Here is a 21,902-nt window from a genome sequence, read left to right as displayed (position 1 = left end):
GCAGGATAGTATTCCCCAAGCCCTCCACTGGTTTCCTAAAAATGGGTGGGGCATCTCTGACCATAAGAGGCCAAGGATAAATGATACTTTATGATGTCAGGACAACCTCAGATCCCTTGACTAATGAATATCCAAAGGATTGCTCAGTCCTGCTTTATGGTCTAAGGTGGCACACGTTTTTTCTATACACCCTACAACATAGTACTCTTAGAGGAGAAAGGTATTTTTTTTTTTTTGTGAACACATTGATTTTATTCTTAGTTTTTACTGGGAACTTTATTACCTTGCCTTTCCCTATTGGAAAAGGTAATATTCACCAAGACCCATAAACTGGAATTGAAGTAATCACAAAAGATCCTAATTTTAGGAACATTTGAAATAATCTATTTCCTGATTTTCCTGGAATTCTTATGAGAAGACTTGTGGTACCAACTTTATGCAAAGGGTAAGACATAAGAATCCTCAAGTTCCACAGGAACAAATTGGGATAGACATTCTTGGGGAGCCAAAACTGGGAGAATGAAAAAATTGATGGCCTCTGAGAATATACTAATAAAGTCAGTCAAGGGACAGACACCAAATCCAGGTCTTTCCCTTTAAGCTGGGAACCCCTGGGTTGTCTCAAAATTTATCCCAATAAATGGAAAGAGACAGGGGAGCCAACTTTGGGAGAGAGGACTAAGGAAGAATTAAATCCTTTGGATTAGTTATTCCCTGTTTTGGACATAAAATTCTAAATTGGCTTCATTTTAAGTGGTATTCAAGAAATCCTTAAAATGAGGAAAAAACCTTCTTAAAACGTCTTTATGAGCTATAAGCACAACAATACTTGGCAAGCTTGAGGGAACAGTTGTATGATAAAATGAAATCTTTATTAAGTAACCTTGATTCAGGTACAATGCAATTGTGAGAAATAAACTTAGAAAGTAATCAGAATACTGGGCTTGAAATCAAGTTATGCCTCACTTAGTTACAAACTATGTAACAACTCTGGGCAAATATTTTAATTGCTGCCTATCCCAGTTTCCCCATCTGTAAAATGGGAATAATACTGTCTATCTCAGGATTTTCGTCAGAATAAAATACAATAACATGTAACTAAACCTTAAAATTCTTATGTAAATGTTAGTTAAAAATATAGGAGTTAGTGCTTAGCCTTGGGATGTCACTGATAAAAGTTAAGATGAAAGGCCCTATAACTTACAGTCTTAGAGAGAGGCCAAGGACACAAAGTTTAAGTGACCTGTCCAAAGTCACATGAGCTAATATGTACCAGAGGCAACACGACCCCAGGTGTTCTTTGTTTTGAGGTTAGCTTTTTAGCCACTATGAAACAGAAAAACAAAAACAAAAACAAAAAACATAAGATAAATTTTTTTTGGAGTCACTTTGTTTTCCACTGTCTGGGCCATGTTAGATTTCTGAGACCTGAACTTCTGGACCTTGAGCAACAGAAGCTAGTGTTTCTTTTCTGATTGATACTGTAATCTTGTCACTTGCCATGCTGCGTTTTCTAGTTTCAGAGAACCTCAGTTCCCTCAATTTACAAATTAATAAGAATACGGTACAGCATTTACCCCAGTGATTATTGCTTTCCAATTATTCTCCAAACAATTCCATAACCACTTTATATTCTGTTAAATATTTCATACATATTAACAAACACCATTTATTGGAGAAGCAATTCTCAAAGTATAGTCTGAGCAGTCTCTGATAATCCTCAGGACTCTTTCAGAGGGTCCAAGATGTCAAAACTATTTTAAGAATAATCCTAAGACATTATTTGCACACTAAAATATCCCTTTTCCAACTACATATCTGCATTATCTTCAGTGACTTCAGCCAAATTTGCATATTACAAAAGACTGAATACAGAAATATATATGAGACGCTATTAAACCAGACTTTAAAGAGATTTGCAAAAGATTTAAAACAGTCATTCTCAGTTTATTTTATTTGGGAAATATAGTATTTTTTATAAAATATGTAATTTACATTAATATGTAATGGGGTTGTTTATGGTTGTTTTTAGCCATAATGTGGCGACTAGGTGGAACAGTGGATAGAGCACTGGGTCTGGAGTCAAAAAGAATGAAGTTCAAATTTGGGCTCAGATACTTCCTAGCTATCTGACTCTGTACAAGTCATTTAATCTCTTTTCACCTCAGTTTCCTAAATTGTAAAATGGAGATAATAATAGCATCTATCTCTCAGAATGTTGTGAGAATCAAATGAGATATTTGTAAAAAGTGCTTAAAATAATGAGCATATAGTAGTAACTATATAAATGTTTATTTTCTTCTCCTTATATTTATATGAACTAATACATATTTTTAAGATTTAATTTTTTATTTCAAATATGGCAAATGCCATAGGGAATTTTTAATAAAATTTTAAAATATAGAGATTCTGAAGATCAAATTTTTTATGAACTGCTGAGCTAGGGCAACAGAGAGGAAATTTATCTTTGACCTGTTCCATCAATATTTTTTTTTATGTTCCTCAAAAGCAAAGTTGTAGATATGGATTCTATTTCCTAAATGAATAGGAAAACTAGTAATGGTGGTTTGGTAGGGTCAGTAGCAGCAGCAGCAACAATTATGTGTGTGTGTGTGTGTGTGTGTGTGTGTGTGTGTGTGTGTGTTTGTGTGTGAATGTGTGATTTTAAGGTTTACAAAGAGAGCATTTTATACATATCTCATTTGGTCCTCACCACAACTCTGAGAGCTGGGTATCATTATTATTCCCGTGGTATAGATGGGGAAACTGAGGCAGACTGAGGTTACATGAATTACCCAGGTGCACATAGTAAGCATCTTAGACTGGATTTGAACTCAAGTTTTTTTTTTTTTGATTCCAGGTCCAGAGTTCTATCCACCGTGCCACCTGCCTCGATAAACTTATTTATGTGAAAATAATTACTGTGTGACTTCCATATGCAAAGCACCAGACAGGGTACTATGGCTGATAAAATTGTGAAAAAGACTGCTTGTCTGCACAGGCAGAGTATTGTGCTAAAATCTTGAATAAAAGGGACTAAAGATCTTTGCATCTAATGAAATCTTGAGAGGACAATAGTTGTTAAGGGTACAGGAAAAACACATCTTTAATATAATTACAACCGAAGACTGACTTTTTTTATTTGCTTTTTGTTTTACCAGGAGAAGGCAATAAGACAAGGGTCATTGCTTAAAAATCTCTTAAACCAAGTGATGATTATAGGTGACAATGATGAATTGATGCTCTGGGGGTGATTTCAGGTCCCCTGTAGAGTCTGGACTCAGCTTAGTTTATGAATAGATGTCCAAGGAAGAACAACTAATTATCTCTGAATCTCAGTTCTCTTTGGGAGAATGATTTTTTCTTAAAAAAAAAAAAAAAAAAAAAAAAGGTCTTATTTGTTATTTGTTTTGTCTCCAATGGCCTGCCTTATTCTCTTAGTGTTCACTGATTACAGGACCTGATAGGCTTCCAATTCTACTGATAATTGAACTGGTCCAGTGCCTTGGAACCCTAGTTCCTCCTCTTCTTGGACTGGTAAGAAACATTTGGGGATGAAATGGGCTATACAAGGGGAAATCAAGATAATCTTTTGTGATGAGGAAAAAAGGAAAAGAATTAAAGGGAGAAGAAAGCCTTGACTGACAGACAGGCATATTTTTCAGCTCTAGTTTTTTGATAATCCAGTTGGTTTACAATTTTCCTTTACAAAGGAAGTTCTGCAGAATTCTTCACAATCTCAAAATAAAAATATTTGTATTGCTATTTTGAATTGAGAATACAAACACATTTTAAAACAAAGTTTAGGGGGAGGAGGTAGAATGAAGGAAACATGCTATTTGGAATTGTTTTTCAAAAATAGACAATTTTATATTTAATCTGGAACAACAGTGATTCTAGGAAGGTTAGAGAAAAAGATATTCTTGGCAAGAAGACACACCTGAAATCAAAGGATGATATTCAAAATTCTAAAATGAAAGCTTTATTATTTTTGGCAGAACTTTAATTACTTCTAAAATCCCCCAGGAAAGGCAGTACCATACTCAAGTCATCTTTACATCCATATTAAAGCTTTTATGAATTCCTTTATATAGAACCCAGATTTTAAGAAAGCTGGAAGAGAAGAGGGGATATGGAAGTTGCAGGAGAGGTGTAGTTAGAGACAATGATTTATTTCAACTTTTCTTTCCAATTATATAAATCTAAGCTATAAGTTGATCATATAACAACTTACTGTCTCTGTCTCTCTACTTGTCTCTCTGTCTTCCTTTCATATATATGTATATAAATTTTATGTATATACATATTTATATATGTACATATATATGTATACATAGGTATACCAACAAAACCATACATGTATATGTGTTACATACACACAATGATTCAGAAGGACTAGAGGAAAAAGGATGAAAAATGAATTGTCCCAGGCAGGGCTAAACTAGCTAATTAACTGGGGGTGGGATAGGATGGGGAGGAGGGTTAAGGAACGCACAATAATCAGAAAGTTCTTTGCATTTTTTTTTGTTTTCTGTTTATTAAGGAAATCCTGTGGTAAACTAATGGGAAGAAAACCCAGGATGTTCCCCAAAGGTGAGAATTATCATTTTTAGTTATCTCAGAGGGACATCCATCTTAACCCTCCTTGAAAATAATTTTTTTTTGCAACTTTTGATCAGCTTTACTATGTGATCTTCAAATGTAAATGGCTCTGTGGAAAGGATATTAGTCTCATAATCAGAAGATCGAGGTTCTGTCAGTCAACAAATATTTATTATGCTCTTATTATGCATCAAACACTGTCCTAAACTGTGGGATTGCAAAAAAAAAGTCAAGAAATACTCCTTGTTCTCAAGGAGCTTACAACCTAATGAGGAGAAAACAAACATATGAACAAACAAGTTACATACAGAATAAATAGCAAATAATTAAGAGATTAAAGGCCTTAAAATTAAAAGGAGTTGGGAAAGGCTTTCCTGTAGCAGGTGGGATTTTATTTAGGACTTGAAGGGTTACAGGAAACCTAATATATTGATATGAAGAAGGAAAATGGGGAACATTTAGAGAACAGTTAGAGAAAAATCTCAGAGACAAAAATGGAGTGTTTTGTTTGTGAAACAGTTATAAGGCCAATGTTGCTGGCTCAAAAAAGGACATGGTAGAGAGTAAGGTGTAAGACCTGAAATGTAGGAGAAAACTAGGTTATAAAGGGCTATGAATGTCAAACCAAACTTTATATTTGATCCCAGAGGAGATAGTCAATTGAGTTTTTTGATACTTGTACTTTAGGAAAATCTCTTTGGTAGCTGAATGGAAGAGTAATTGAAATGAAGAGAGATGTGAAGCAGGCAGATCCACCAGCAGGATATATGAGTCAGGCACACCCATCCGTAGCATAAAATGAGGGTCAGCATCTAGGTATAGCAATATCAGAGAAAAGGGGGTGAATTTGAGAGATACTGCAAAGGTGAACTTGACAGGCCTTTGCAACAGACTGGACAAGGTGGGTAGGTGGATGGGAGAGAAAATGAAGAGAAAAGGATGAAACCTAAGTTGTAATCCTAAGGGATTGGAAGGATGTTGTCTCCCTCTGCTATGGTAATAGGAGAATTAGGGTGGGGAGAAAAGGTATAGAGGGAAATATGATGAATTTAGTTTTAGAAAGGTGAGATTGGAGGTCAGCAGAGAGGTTGAGCCAGGATAGGAAGAATTGAAAATTAATAGCATAGAGATGATAATTAAATGTAAAGAGAAGAAAAGAGGATCCAGCACAGAGCTTTTTGCGCCACTTGTTGTCATATGCTGTGATCTGGATATGGCTTCAGCAAAGAAGACTGAGAAAGAGCAGCTAGATAGGTACAAAGAAAACCAAGAGGTAGAGGTATTCTAAAAATCTCAAGAGGAAAGAAAATAAGAAAGTGATTCAAATTCTGCAGAGAAGCTGATTAACAGCTTTGGAGAAAACAGTTTCATGAGAATGATGAGATCAGAAACTGAATTCCAAGGGATTAAGAAGAGAGAGGGAAAGTGAATGACGGTGCCTATTATAGAGAAAAAGGGAAGAAAAAATATATAAGACAATAGTTAAGAGAGGATAGAAGGATCTAGAGAGAGGATTTTGTTTTTGAGGTGGAGAAGACACGGATGTGTTTATAGGCTATAGGGAAGGAACCAATGGACAGAGAAAGATTGAAGATAATCGACAGATTGGAGGTAGCAGAGGGAGACAATCTGTTGAAGGTTATGAGACAGAATGGAATCACTTTGTTGGGATAGTAGTTAGCCTTCCTATGAAGTAAGGCTATCTCTTCATGTAAGATGGGGTAAAGACGGGGAGAGTAACAGAAAGCATCTGAGTTATAAGAAATGAGGAAGAGGGGAAAAGAGGGAATTTATGGAAAATAGCCTCTAATTTTTCAGTAAAATTATGAGGTAAAATTCTCAGTTTAGAATGTATAAGAAGAGGGAAGAGTGGAGGTTTGAGAAGGGGTGAAAAATTTGGAAAAGCAACTGTGGAGAGTGGAATAATGAGTTGAAAGGGGAGAATATAATAAGATTGTCTAGCAGGAGTGAGAGCTCAGTTGAGGCTGTATAACAAATTTGGAATAAAATAGAACACTAGCATGATTTTCTCAACCTATGTTCAGAAAAGAGATAGAAGAGGCCTTTACTGCTTCCTAAGAAGCTTTAAGGTTTTTGACAAATTATCTCACTGCTCTTGATCTCAAGGCCCAAGCTCCAACATTTATTAACTTTGTGGTCCTTGTTCAAGTCAGTTTTGTAGTCTCTTTTGCTCATTTAGGAGGCACAAATTATTATTGTATTTGTAAAATGTCAAGTAATATAAATATGATTTTTATTTATTTGTCAAAAGAGAATCTCTGCTTTATTACCTAAGGAAGTTCTTGGGAGAATCAAATAAGAAGATGGGAAAATATGTTGAAATCCACATTATAGATCCATGACACTATTAATATTATTAATTGATCCTTGTTAATTTTGTCTTGCCATTTCCTAGTCACATAGCCTTGGATAAAATACATTACCTTCCTAATCCTTAGTTTCCTCAACTGAGGTAAGAGAGGGAGGGATTGGATTTGATGATCTCTGGAGTCCCTTCAAGCTTCAAATAATGACACTTGGATCCCCTCTTCTCCTTTCTATTTTACCTTCCTTTTTCTGGTACATGAGGTTCTTACCTTTCTTCACGAAGTCTTTTCATTAACAGTTTTGTCCCAGTTTCCTCCTAAAGGCCTTTGTCACCAGGGTCCAGGCACTGTTGTTGACTAGTCCAACACGTCAAGTTGTACCATTATGCAGAGAAGACGTTTGTGTTAGGTCTGAGCAACTGCCTCACCTCAAACATCAGTCAAGAATCAAGTTGCTGTCATTTTCTGGTCACAAGATGACACCAGAATCACTCAAACATAGGGAAACATGCTGGCAACCATACATTACCATATATTGCCCACCATGTTAGGACTAAACCATCCCTGAATCATAAACCTTATGCTAGGGCCAATGTTTTGCCCACACTTTCCCATGAGAATGGGAGAAAGACAATTGCTCTGTCTTTACCAACTGCAGGACGTGTAACAGCTCCGTTCAGCTCTAGCCACTTAGATGACTCTTCACTGCATACAATCCAATGGGCCAAAGCTCTTTTGGGCCCTGAGTACTTTCCGAAGATTCCACAGACCTGTGAATGTCAGATGCATCTACCATATCTCAGTCAGAAACCCACCCTACTACCAGTCACTGACCAGTGTTTTGAGATTCCACAATGGCCCCAGGCCTGGTCCGGGACTACACTGGCATGTCCCAGTTCCCAGGATAAGGCTCTACTGCACTCCAAGAATGAGACAGGAATGATTACTTCCTTATCACAAAGTTTCAGCCACTCTCCTAGGGCCATAATGACACCATTGCCATCTCTGAACCAAGGGTCTAGGGCCAGAGCTATGATAATATCTGAGCTGATCCCCTGGGTTCAGGTCTCCACATCAAAAATATCCCAGGATAACATGGACCCCAGGTTAACCACTTCATTACAATGTCCTGACCACCCCTCCGTGGTCAGAACTGGATCGTCTTTGCAAAACAATCACTATTCCATGCTCACAGCTATGTGCCCATCACACCCCAAATATCTGAATAATTTCACCTCTTCAGAATCTGGAAGGGTCACAGCCATAGCTAGAACATCATCAGGTTCAAATTTCCTAACCAAGGCAAAAACCCTGCCATCACTAAGTCAGGAACACCCAGTACAAGGCAGAGGTGGTTTTTCTCTTCCCAAGGGTGAAGTCCCCCTTCCATGTGATAACCAAATACCTGAGGCTTCACTGACATCATCTTATAAGTTTAAGGCCACATCAAAACCATCACCATATCCTGACCTCCAAGCCAATCACCCATCACCCTTTGATCCTTGTGCTTCAGCCCAGGTTCCATCTAGTTTAAAAAAGCAAGTTACAAACGCACCAGAGACTGGTCCCTGTGAAAAGGCTCTACCACACATTAAATATAAGATCACAAAGGTACCACTTTCCAAGAATCAGGCAGAGTTGGCTCCACAAGGATTAAACCATCAGGATAAACTAGCCAAGGACCGGACTACATGTTCTGGGCTTCCAGGTTCTGATCTCTCATTTACAATTCCATCAGTCCTAAAGCATCCGTCTGAATTTTTCCAGGATTCTGTTCACCAAGACATACCCACTTTGGTTCCAAGGACTTGTGCCAATGTGCCATTAATTCCCTGTCAAGAATCCTCAAAAACACTCAGCCCAGACAACCGGATTGAAAGAAAATTAAGGCCTGATGCCCAGGAGAAATCTTTACTAAGTTCTAAACACAAAGAAGAAGCTATTTTGAACCCTATCTGTGGACCACTGTCTCCAAAGGGCCCAGATTGCCCACCTTCACCTTCAGTAGGCCTGGACCACCAGCTGACAGTTCCATCAAACCCAATCCATAAAATCCAATCTGAATCCTACTCCAGTCACCAGACCCCAATTATCTCTAGCACTGACTGCCACAATGATATATTAAAACCCAATAGTCAGGGTACACCAAAATTAGCTGATAACCACTGTGAATCAGTGCCATTGGAACCAGCCCATCAGGACATCCTGCAACCTGCTGTGGATCACCAGGCTAAGTCTATGGGAGACTCCCATCCTGAAATCACACTCCAAGTATTCCATTTCCAGTGGAAAACAAAGACTAGAACAAATAAAGAAAGCCAGATAGCCCCTCTATTAGACAAAGACCTGCATGCTAACACCACAGAAGAATCTAACAACAGTCAAAACAGGCTTGTAACAGCCCCAGAACACTGTAAAACACCTAAACAGAGCTCTTGGCCCTGGCCCATACTTGGACCACATCCCAGTCCTGAAGCTCTAAAAGGCTGTGATAACATGACCAAGAAGGCTCTGAGCACTAACCATCCAGATGAGGCTCAATCTACCAAACAACATAAGATTCAGACTCTGCAGAATACTGAAGCCACGTGGTGTTTTAATCACATCAAACCATATATCATTGATGGGAAGGTAGTCATCCCTGCTATAACTGTGAAGAACATCATCACTTCTATCCCTCAGGAAAAAATTAAAAAAGACATCTCTAAGCAGATTCTCCTACGTCGCATGAAAGGAGCCACCCGTCGGCCTGGCCGACGTATACTCTCCAGTTATAGAGTTTGCTTAGCTTGTGCCTCCTGGATCCCAAATGGCTGTCCTCACATTCAGGGAACAAAGTATTCTGGTCAAGCACTATTATTAGTCATACCTAGGCCTCTACCTGGTTCTGAAGAAGAGATGGGCTTGAAATTTGTCCTCCATCTGCCCCATATAAAAAAATCTTCTATTCGTAACATCCCATCCACAGTTTGTACACAAAATCCCTCAGGTGTTTCACCTCCCTGAATAGAACCAGGATCCCCTGATGATTTCACCGTTTATCACCAACTATAAATAGGGGTCACCATACTTAACATTATGTTTGGCAAATGATCACAAGTGGTGAAGAGAAAATCATGTCAGTAAGTTCTCATTTGGAAAATGTCTTAGAAAAAGTGACATTATCAGTGAAGAAACATGAGAAGGGTCTCAAAAGTCACTTGGTGATATTACAAAAAAGAAAGGAAAATAAACTGAACAACAGATTCTGTCATGTTGATGATTATGTTTGTATGTCTCATTTATTACTGTGTGTATTCTTTCTAGAAGGCTAAATTTTTCTTTTAGGTTTATGAGGACCTTGTTAAAAGGTCTCATAGGGTTGTTATGAGAAGGTTCGCCATAGTCAAGATATTCTCCTTTACTCCCTATTAATACTTGCTCTTTTTAAAAAAAAATTTTTAATAGTATTTTATTTTTTTCACATATATGTAAAGAAAATTTTCAACATTGATCTTTGCAAGACTTTGTGTTCCAAATTTTTCTTTCTTCCTCCCCTACCTTTCCCCTCTCCAAGACAGTAAGCAATATGATATAGGTTAAATATGTGCAGTTATTTTTAAAAAATTTCCATATTATGTTGTACAAGAAAAAATCAGATTGAAAAGGAAAAAGCCATGACATGTAACAGATAAGCAAACAAAAAGATGAAAATACAATACTTTGATCCACATTCATTCTCCATAGTTGTCACTTTGGATGAGGATGGCATTTTCCATCCCTAGTCTAATGGAATTGCCTTGAATCACTTATTGTTGAGAAGAGTTGAGTCCATCACAGTTGATCATTACATAATCTTGCTGATACTGTGATATACCACGTGACTTCAGTATTCTGTAGAGTCTGGTTCTAACTTCACTTAGCATCAGTTCATGTAAGTCTTTCCAGGATTTCCTGAAATCAGCCTGCTGCTCATTTCATATAGAACAATAATTTTCCATTACATTCACATACATAACTTCTCCAGTCTTTCCTCAATAGATGGGCTTTCACTCAGTTTCCAGTTTCTTCCCACCACAAACAGAGCTGCTACAAACATTTTTGTACATGTAGGTTCTTTTCCATCTTTTATGATCTCTTTGGGATACAGACCCAGTAGATATACTGCTAGATCAAAGAGTATACACAGTTTGATAGCTCTTTGGACATCATTCCAAATTGCTCTCCACAATGGCTGGATCAGTTCACCACTCCCATCAACAATGTATTAGTGTTCCAGTTTTTCCACATTCCCTTCCACATTTATTATTATCTTTTCCTCTCATCTTAGCCAATATGATAGGTATAAGGTGGTACCTCAGAGTTATTTTATTTTGTGTTTCTCTGCTCAATAGTTGTATAGAGCATTTTTTCATGACTAAAAATGTCTTCAATTTCATCTAAAAATTGTCTGTTCGTATCCTTTGATCTTTTATCAATTGGGGAATGACTTGTATTCTTATAATTCTTATATAAGATTCTTAATTAATTAATTAAAATTCTAAAATTCTTTATAATTTATCAGAAATACAGGCTGTAAAAACTTGTTGCTTAGTTTTCTGCTTCCCTTCTAATATTGGTTGCAATGATTTTGTTTGTACAGAACCTTTTTAATTTAATGTAATCAAAATTACCCATTTTGTATTTCATAATGTTCTCTAATTCTTTTCTGACCATAAATTCCTCCCTTTTCCACATATCTGACAGGAAGACTATCCTTGCTCTCCTAATTTGCTTATAATTTCACCCTTTATGTCTAAATCATGAACCCATTTTGATCTTATTTCAGTATAGGGTGTTAAATGCTGTCAGTGGCTAGTTTCTCCATCCTGTTTTCCAATTTTCCCAGCAATTTTTGTCAAACACTGAGTTGTTTCCCATCCTCTCTCCCCCCCCCCAAAAAAAAAACTGGAATCTTTGGGTTTATTAAATACTAGATTACTTGTGTATTCTGTACCTAACCTATTCCACTGATCCACTAGATTAGTGACTATTTATTAACCAGTATCAAATAGCCCTGCTGTCTGTGTCTTGAAAATATAATTTTAGGTTTGGTATGGTTAGGCCACCTTCCTTTGCATTTTTTTCATTAATTCTCTTGATATTCAAAATCTTTGGTTCTTCCAGATGAATTTTGTTATTTTTTAACCTCTACAAAGTAATTTTTGGCAGTTTGATTGTTATGTCACTAAATAGATTAATTTAGGTAGAATTGACATATTTAATTAGCACAGCCTATCCAAGTACACTTGATATTTTTCCAGTTATTTAAATCTGAGCTTATTTGTGTGAAAATTGTTTTGTAGTATGTACATATAGTTTCTGGCTTTGTATTGGTAGGTAGACCCCCAAATACTTTATATTGTCTAAAGTTATCTTAAATGGCTTGCTACTGGGTTTTGTTGGTAACATATAGAAATGTGAATTATTTATGTGGGTTATTTCATATCCTGCAATTTTACTAAAGCTGTTAATTGTACTAATACTTTTTAGTTGATTCTCTAAATATACCATCATATCATCTGAAAAGAGTGATCGTTTTGTTTCCTCATTGTCTACTCTTATACCTTCCGTTTTTTCTTCTCTTATTGCTTAAGTTAATATTGAATAATAGTGGTGATAATGGATAACCTTGTTTCACCCTTGATCTTATTGGGAATGCTTCTAACTTATCCCCATTACACATAATACTTGCTGATGATTTTAGGTAGATTCTATTTATCATTTTAAGGAAAATTCCATTTATTCCTGGGCTTTCTAATTTTTTTTTTTAATTAGGAATGGATGTTGTGTTTTGTCAGATGTTTTTTCTGCATCTATTAAGATATTTTCATTTCTATTAGTTTTGTTATTGATACAGTCAAACCAGTTCTGCATTCTTGATATAAATCCCACTTGAACATAGTATATTACTCTGGTGATAAATTGCTGCAATCTCTTTGCTAATATTTTATTTTTGTTATCAATTCCAATAGATTTGGGATAAAACATGCCATCTGCATCCAGACAGAGAGAACTATGGAGAATATGGATTGAAGCATAGTATTTTCACCTTTTTCTTAATTTTTTTTTCTGTTTTGGTTTGATTTTTCTTGCACAACATGACAAGTATGGAAATATGTTTAAAAGATTTACACATATTTAATCTATATTATATTACTTGCTGTTTTGGGAAGGGGGAGGTAAGGGAGGAAGCAAGAAAAATTAAAATACTATTGATTTTTTTTTAAAAGAAAGATCTGCAGGACCAGACGGATTTACAAGTGAATTCTATCAAACATTAAATGGACAATTAATTCTAATACTGTATAAACAATTTGGGAAAAATTCATAAAAGATTTTTGTATCAATGTTCAATAGGGAATTGATCTATAATTTTCTTTTTTCTGTTTTGACCCTTCCTAATTTAGGTATCAGCACCACATCTGTCATAAAAAATTTTGTAGAATTCTTTCACCTATTTTTCCAAATAGTTGGGGGTACAGAAATGGAAATATTTATAAGTGAATATGTTTATGTCTGATGTTTTATAAACATCGAGCATAGTTGAAGTAGCTTGTTCAATGAACACTTTTGAGGACTTTTATAAACTGATCAAAAATAAAATAAGCAGAACCAGTAAAACCAGTAACTTATGCAATAATAACAACATTGTAAAAAACAAACAGCTTTAAACTTTGAAAGCTTTAAAAACTCTAATCAGTACAATGTCTAGTCATGATTTTAAAGAATCAATGATAAAACCAGTTATCCATTCGAAAGGTGATTGATTTAGGGTGCAGAAAGAGGCAAGTTTTTGTATACAGCCACTGAGGGAATTTATTTTGCTTGACTTGGTATATTTGTTGCAAGTAATTTGTTTTTCTTCAAAGGGTTGAGAAGTGGAAGAGAGAGCAAAAATATATTTATCTATTTTTAAAATGAGAATGCTACAGATGTGGAATGTTGCATATATTTTCAGATGAGCTCATTATGTTATTATTGATACTTTTTTCCCCTGACAACTCTCAAAAAATTGGAGAAATATGTTATCTAAATGTAAAAATAAAACATATCAATAATTTTTTTGTAAAGAAGCCTTATTCAGAATCTGAAAAGATTCTAAAATCTTGCATCATTGGAAGATGTGGTTAGTTATGGATTGGAAAAATTTTAAATATACAGTCTGGAAGCAAGGTGACAGCAGGACTGGAGATGAGTAATTTGATATGAATAAAGACAGATTTATGGATACCATGGTTGTCTTTTCCTTGGTTTGATTGAGAAAATATCATAATAGCTTATTTGGGAAGACAAAGCATGAATTTTGTAGTTCTTCAACAATCTGAGGAAATCCATTCTTTACAGATGCTAAAGCAAAATGTGATGCAGAATAGGGAATATGGTGACTATTCTCTCTGCCTATCTAACTGGCTCCTTTATGAGCCCCAAAGAAAAGAGAGATTCACTATTCCTATATGTAAAACTACAAAATAAGCACAAGATGAAATAAGACAATTTTTTAGGAGACATCTGTAATGGATCCCATGAATCCTCCTATCCCCATTCCCCACCAGTTTCCTCTTCATGGACCCTCATGTCTTTTCATATATATATTTGTTCATTAATGGCTTAATGGCTAAATATCTTGTAGATATTTTTCTCTTCCATAACTTGTGATTTTTACTTAAGATCATCAAGCCAGATGACTGTTGGGATTCATAGGTAAGATGATGATGGAAAGGCTGAGGATGATTATTGTAAATAAGTCTTCCAGATATGGTGATGAAATGCTGGAATTGGAGTATATCTTTACATAGGAACTTTGAAGTAGAAAAATTTCACATTCATCCCAGAATTATGCAGACACATTAGTATGGCAAGCAAATGTCCTTCAGAATGATGTTTCATTTTTAGAACATGGCGACAACCTTGAAATTAGGGTTAAAAATATAATAATGATAGTGATAAAATTAATAATAATAAATAGTATATAATAATAAAATAGTAACAAACCAAATTGAACAGACTGTATAACTAACTAGTTGACACATGTTGATCAGGCTGATTACTGGAATGTCTCTCATCTGTTATTGGAGATTTTGTTTGCAAATGTTATTTTCACCTAGTGGAAGGGAATTAATTGACAGTGTTAACAGAGTAGAAAATTCCAACACCTTATGGCACACATTTTCAAAGTTGTATTATGTGATGTCATTGAAAACATTTGGGAGTTTCTCTATTCTATAAAGTTTAGACCTGGCATAAGAAACAGAACTCATTTTTACTTCAGCCTAATAATGGTCATGAAATTTTGGATCTGAAATTGGTGTTTGGTGTCTGATAAAATTAGGTAAGGTCCTTTCAATCTGGCTTAGTGGTATCATTGCCCCCATCCTTTAGACCAGGTTTTGTTTCCCACCATCAGGTAGTGAGGCCTGAACTTGGAGTACTATGTCTGAATGACCCCTTTTTTAGAGGTGTAGGTATAGTTATAGCAACTAAAAGTGTAGTTAAGTGATCAAGACCTGAGGGAACCCAAACCTTTTGGTAAAGGAAGGACATAGGTATGGTTTGAGATCTTGATCTTGAACTTCAAGTGGAAACAAAGTTCATAAGAGAGGGTCTGTGGCTTTGCAATCTGAGGAAAAGAATCCTGTGATCTGCCCATTACAGTCAATACCCCTGTTGTGTAGATATAAAGATTATAAAGCCCGAAAAGATAGTGAAGCAGTGAGTTCAGTGCGTTTCATTTCTCCCTCCTCCACCTAGTTAATCTCCAGGATTTATTCCCCAATGATTTGTGGCAAATGGATGTGACACATGTGGGCCATGTGGCCATCCATGCCTGTATATTGACACCTTTTCTAAATGCCTTTGGACCACAGTGGCCTCCCATGAGAACACTCCTTCGGGCATTAAACATTTGTATAGTTGCTTCTCTTCTCATGGAGTTCTTAATACCATAAAGACTGACAATGGTCCAGCTAAGAAGATGGCCACCTTCCTCACCATGTTCACCATTAAACATGTTACAGCGATTCCCTATAATCCACAGGGTCAGGCCCTAGTGCAACAGGCCCATCATACTCTGAAAGCCACTCTTGGTAAACAGAAAGGGGGAGGAAGTAGACAGACTCCCCAATGGTCCATACAGGCAAATATGGATAAAGCCTTATATACTTAAATTTTTTTGTTACTGGACAGGGATACTGGCCTCTCTCCAGGAATGATATATTTGGCACAATCTTATAGACAGGACAGAATACTAGGCCCCATGAAAACAATGCTTCAAGCACCGGAGAACATTCAAAAGTTTCTTTGGAAGGGCATGGAAGGATATTGGCAAGGTCCATCCTTTGTACTTTGGAGAGGGCTGGGATATTTATGTCTTTCAGGTCCTGATGGAGAAGGCTGCTGGATTCCAGAAAGAAGAACAAGGAAAGTTAGCCCTATTAAAACAGGGGCTGAAGAAGAGGAGATGACTCAAGAAACACCCGAATCAGCACTATAGCAAAGAGATAACTACCCTTGCCAGATCAGCTTAGTGATTGGATCCAGCACACTTCCTTTCCCATCCCCTTCTATTGTATGCCATGGGCTCTAGGTAGCCATTTTTGTATTGTTGCTTCTTTTGCTTTTTTTTTTTTTTATAATAACTTTTTATTGACAGAACCCATGCCAAAGTAATTTTTTTACAACATTATCCCTTGCACTCACTTTGTTCCAATTTTTCCCCTCCCTCCCTCCCCCCTCCCCCAGATGGCAAGAAGTTCTATATATGTTAAATATGTCGCAGTATATCCTAGATACAATGTATGTGTGCAGAACCGAACAGTTCTCTTGTTGCACAGGGAGAATGGGATTCAGAAGGTAAAAATAACCCTGGAAGAAAAACAAAAATGCAAACAGTTTACATTCATTTCCCAGTGTTCTTTCTTTGGATGTAGCTGCTTCTGTCCATCATTGATCAATTGAAATTGAGTTAGGTCTCTTTTTCAAAGAAATCCACTTCCATCAGATTACATCTTCATACAGTATCGTTGTTGAAGTATATAATGATCTCCCGGTCCTGCTCATTTCACTCAGCATCAGTTCATTTAAGTCTCTCCAAGCCTCTCTGTATTCATCCTGCTGGTCATTTCTTACAGAACAATAATATTCCATAACATTCACAACAATACTATATGATGACCAGTTCTGATGGACCTGGCCATCCTCAGCAAGGAGATCAACCAAATCATTTCCAATGGAGCAGTAATGAACTGAACCAGCTACGCCCAGAGAAAGAACTCTGGGTGATGACTAAAAACCATTACATTGAATTCCCTATATTTATGCCCACCTGCATTTTTTATTTCCTTCACAAGCTAATTGTACAATATTTCAGAGTCTGATTCTTTTTGTACAGAAAAATAACGGTTTGGTCATGTATACTTATTGTGTATCTAATTTATATTTTAATGTATTTAACATCTACTGGTCATCCTGCCATCTGGGGGAGAGGGTGGGGGGTAAGAGGTGAAAAATTGGAACAAGAGGTTTGGCAATTGTTAATGCTGTAAAGTTACCCATGCATATAACCTGTAAATAAAAGGCTATTAAATAATAAAAAAAACAAATTAGAAGATATATAACATTTTAAAAAACAATACTAAAAAAAAACATTCATATACCACAATTTATTCAGCCATTCTCCAATTGATGGTCATGCATTCAGTTTCCAGTTTCTGGCCACTACAAAGAGGGCTGCCACAAACATTCTTGCACATACAGGTCCCTTTCCCTTCTTTAAGATCTCTTTGGGATATAAGCCCAGTAGTAGCACTGCTGGATCAAAGAGTATGCACAGTTTGATAACTTTTTGAGCATAGTTCCAAATTGCTCTCTAGAATGGATTTGTTCACAACTCCACCAACAATGTGTTGCTTCTTTTGCTTTTGCCTCCTTTGCTAGGATGCTTTATATGTATTCTTAAAAATTCTATAGAGGTGGTCACGGAAGAGCATCTCATTTATCAACATGAGAACACTCGGTCTTAATAATAAAAAAGGGGGAGAGGTAAGGGAAGCAGAATGTGGAACAGGGCACAGGGATGATACGTGAGAGCTGAGAGGTAGAGGCACAGGTGAATGCTATGTGGAGGTAGGGCTAGCCCTAAGAGGTGGCGCAGCACTCACCACTGCCAAGTGCCCCGCTTCCCTCCTTAGTGCTCAGGAAACCTTGCATGCCTCCCTTCTCCTCCATGGACCAATCCTTAGATGACCCAACCCCTCTGGCTCCTAGAGGACCTCCCTACTAACAAAGGATATAAAGGATTCTGTGCTAAAAATAAACTCCCTGACTTCACCTCTGTCTCCTGATTGGATTGTCTTTGTACAAGCCGGATTGGAGCCGAAGGCAGGTGAGCTGGTCTCGTCATGGCCACTAACAGGTAAGTAGATAGAGTAGCCTTAAGGGATGCTACAGGTTATACATGTACAATGATTTTAAAGATATTTCCATTGTAGTCATGTTGTGAAAGAAAAAATCAGAACTAAAGGGAAAAGCCATGAGGAAAAAAAATCCAAAAAAGAAAAAAAAGTGAAAATAGTATGCTTTGATCCTCATTCAGTCTCCATAGTTTTGTTTTGTTTTTTTCCTGGATGCAAATAGTATTTTCTATCCCAAGTCTATTGGAATTGTCTTGGATCACTGTATTGCTGAGGAAGGCTAAGTCTATCATAGTTGATCATTATTATATAATCTTGCTCTTATTATGTACAATGTTTTCCTGATTCACTCACTTCACTCACAGAAGTTCATGTAGTCTTTTCAGCTTTCCTGAAATCAGACTGCTCATCATTTCTTATAGAATAATAATATTCCTATATATATATATATATATATATATATATATATATATATATATAAAACTTCTCCAGCCACTCCCCAAATGATGGGCATCCATTCGATTTCCAATTTCTTGCCACCCCAAAAAGAGCTGCTACATATATTTTGCACATCTGGATCCTTTCCCCTCTTTTATGATCTTTTGGGGATACCCCATAGTGACACTGCTAGATTAAAAGATATGCACAGTGAAACTGAAAATTTAAAAAAAATTGTTAAAAGTTTGTTTGATGTCTAATTGGAAAATATTTAATGACACAAAATATATTTAAAATAAACAAATTACAGAAACCTTACCCTTACTGACTGGAACAAACAAGGGAAACACTGACATGTTATTTATAGCAGAATAAATTATGCTATTTCCTGGAGTTCAAGAAGAAATAATTGAATAGCTAAAGGTATGAATGCAGGTGCAAAGCTACAAGGTAAACAAAGATGCTTTGGTGTTTTATTCTAATGCTTGAAGCAACAGAATCCACTGAGTTCCATGGTGGTCATGATGTTCTGCAATGGTGTCATCCATTGAAGGTTCCATGATTTCAGAAGTGAGTTGGCCTGGTGATGGCAGCTTTTTTGGAGGCCTAAAGGAGAAAACACATGAATGAATTTATGTACATAAAACAGAGATAACATAGTTGGGACAAACATACTGGGAGACTGAGAATAATAGTCTAAATGTTCATTTAGTTTGTTATAGCATCGAAAGGGCTTTCAATATGACTTATTAAATCCACAGATATACCCCCTAGTACATTAGGTAGATATTATTATTCCTGTTTGGTAGATGAAGTAAATCATGTTTATAAAGTAGCCTTAGCTTCACATCATGCCTTGTTCTTGATGACAAGGTAAGTGAAATATTGCAAGTGTTATTACCTATGTTCCATACTTCAAAAAACTAAGGAATAGAAATAATTAGTAATTTCAATAAGGATGTAGATATGGCTAGTAGTAAAACCATGGATCAGAATGAAGAAATTGAGATTCTATATGTATCAGTAGTAAGGCCAAGACCAGATATGTCTTAAGTAGAGGAGGCAGTACTGGAAATAAAAATTTTTTAATTTCTAGACCAATGTTGGTTCTTTCACAACTGTCCATGTTGGTTCTGAGGACCATAATTTTAGAATCAAGACAAAAATCATACAAGCACACACACACAAAGTTCACAATGAAATTTTTAATGGAATCCCATTAAACCATTTAATCATTTCAAATAATTAAAAACAAAATTCTCATCTTTGAAGCCCCTTCTTTTATATTCATGAGCTTCTTTCTTGTTCTGGGTTATTCTTAATCTAGATAATATAGTACCATGCTTATTAAGGGGTCTTTAGAACCAAAAATTCTATAGTACTTTTAATAAATCATTTTTTCCAATAAAACTCTTCAGTACCCAAATGAAGAGAAAACATGATTTTCCAAAGGTAAGAATTTGGTTCTTTGGTTTTGGTTCTTCTGATTCTAATGTTTTTCATTTTCATACCAACATGGACAGCTATGAAAGAACATTGTTCTAGGAATTAAAAGATTGTATTTCCAGTCCTGCCTTTTCTACTTTTTAAGACATATATGGTCTTGGCTCTATTTCTTATACTTATGGAATCTCAATTTCAGTATTCTGATTATCACTATGTCTGTTCCAAATATCATACTGAATAAGAAATGCCTTCTTATTAGTAAGTTAATTTCAAATCATTTCAAGAACGTGACTCTCTCCATGGGAAGTTAACCTTTCTTTAACCCTATAAGGCTGGGAATGTGCCACATGTGTTTGGCTTCACTTCTACGATCCCAGGAACTAGCCACTCCTTGGGACACAATGGATGTCAGTGCAGGTTGGCCCCCTCTCTGACATCTATATTAATCAAGTTATATCTTGAAGCCCATCTGGCACTTCCTTCTCCTATACATAACATTCTATATGTAAGCAAATTGGCTATGTGCCTTCTTTGTTTTCAAGCCCTATAAAAACCTGTTCAGTTTAATCATCTTTTGGGCTTCACCCATGGAGATAATAATCTGCCTGGGACAAGACTTTTCCTGATCAAGTTTGAAGGCTGCAGAACAGGGACCCCAGCCACTTTTCAGTAGGTGCTCCCTTAGATCGGTGATGTTTTCTTTTTCTTTTTCTTCTGTTTTAATCATAATTCTCATTATTCTTTGTCTTTTATGTATCATTTATTGTATTGGTTGTTATTGTAGGCAATCTATTCTGTGTATTATATAATTAAATTTTACTTTCACTTTAATTGAGTCAGAGAGCATCATTTATAGGAGCAAATCCAAACTTTTCCTTAAAATCACATAACACATATATACACACATATGTATATAAAATCTATAAGACATGAATGTATACATGTATATGTTCTTTGGGACAGATGGTGAAGATGAACATGAGAGTTGAAAAAATTCCTGATTGCTTTATTTTATCTATTTTTACACTGCAAAGGCCTATACTTTCAATACAAATATTTTACTGTATGACATTCAGACCTAGAACATCACTACTTTTAAAGTCCTAGATATGAACATTACACAGGGATGGTAAGATGTGAGAAGGATATAACACATAATAGCAGAAGAAAAAAAGGAGAAGAAAGGAGGAGGAGGGGGAAGAGAAAGAAGAAAAAGGAAGGGGCTGAGGAGGGAGAGGAGAAGAGAACAAGAGGAAGAGAAAAGAGAGGAGGGAAAAAAGAACAGAAGGAAGAAGAAGAAAAACAGAGATTTCAAGGAATTCTGTGATGAGAAAAGAATATGGGCTGATGACATGGGGAAAAACAAAATAAGTGGGCAGCCAAAGTTCTTCACAGAAACAATCTCGTAGTGAGTGAACTTTTGAAAAGCTATAGAAAGGAATGCCACAGAATGGGTGGGCATGGATTACATTGCATTATTTTTTTTTTCATTTAAAAAAGTGTTTTATTTTTCCAATTACATGCAAAAGATAGCCAAATAAACATTCATTTTTGTAAGATTTTGAGTTCCAATTTTTTTCTCCCTTCCATCCTAACTTCTCCCTTCCTCAAGATAGCAAACAATCTGATATAGGTTATACATGCAAACTTATTTAAAACA

At 36.1% G+C, this 21,902-nt stretch overlaps 1 protein-coding gene across 1 annotated transcript; it reads left to right on the top strand.

Annotated features, from left to right (window-relative positions):
- Positions 1-3,391: 3,391 nt before the first annotated feature.
- On the top strand, positions 3,392-10,184 carry LOC116422357 (casein kinase II subunit alpha'-interacting protein-like). Its single transcript, XM_031959544.1, has 3 exons — positions 3,392-3,537; positions 4,544-4,593; positions 7,588-10,184. Exons 2-3 carry the CDS (start codon positions 4,563-4,565, stop codon positions 9,933-9,935), a joined length of 2,379 nt encoding a protein of 792 aa, XP_031815404.1. The 5' UTR covers positions 3,392-3,537; positions 4,544-4,562; the 3' UTR covers positions 9,936-10,184.
- Positions 10,185-21,902: the final 11,718 nt, after the last annotated feature.

Source organism: Sarcophilus harrisii, chromosome 3 (genome assembly GCF_902635505.1).
Source record: "Sarcophilus harrisii chromosome 3, mSarHar1.11, whole genome shotgun sequence".
NCBI classification, from domain to species: domain Eukaryota; kingdom Metazoa; phylum Chordata; class Mammalia; order Dasyuromorphia; family Dasyuridae; genus Sarcophilus; species Sarcophilus harrisii.
The sequence above is the reverse complement of the archived record's forward strand: the minus strand, read 5'-3'. Positions and strand labels throughout refer to the sequence as shown.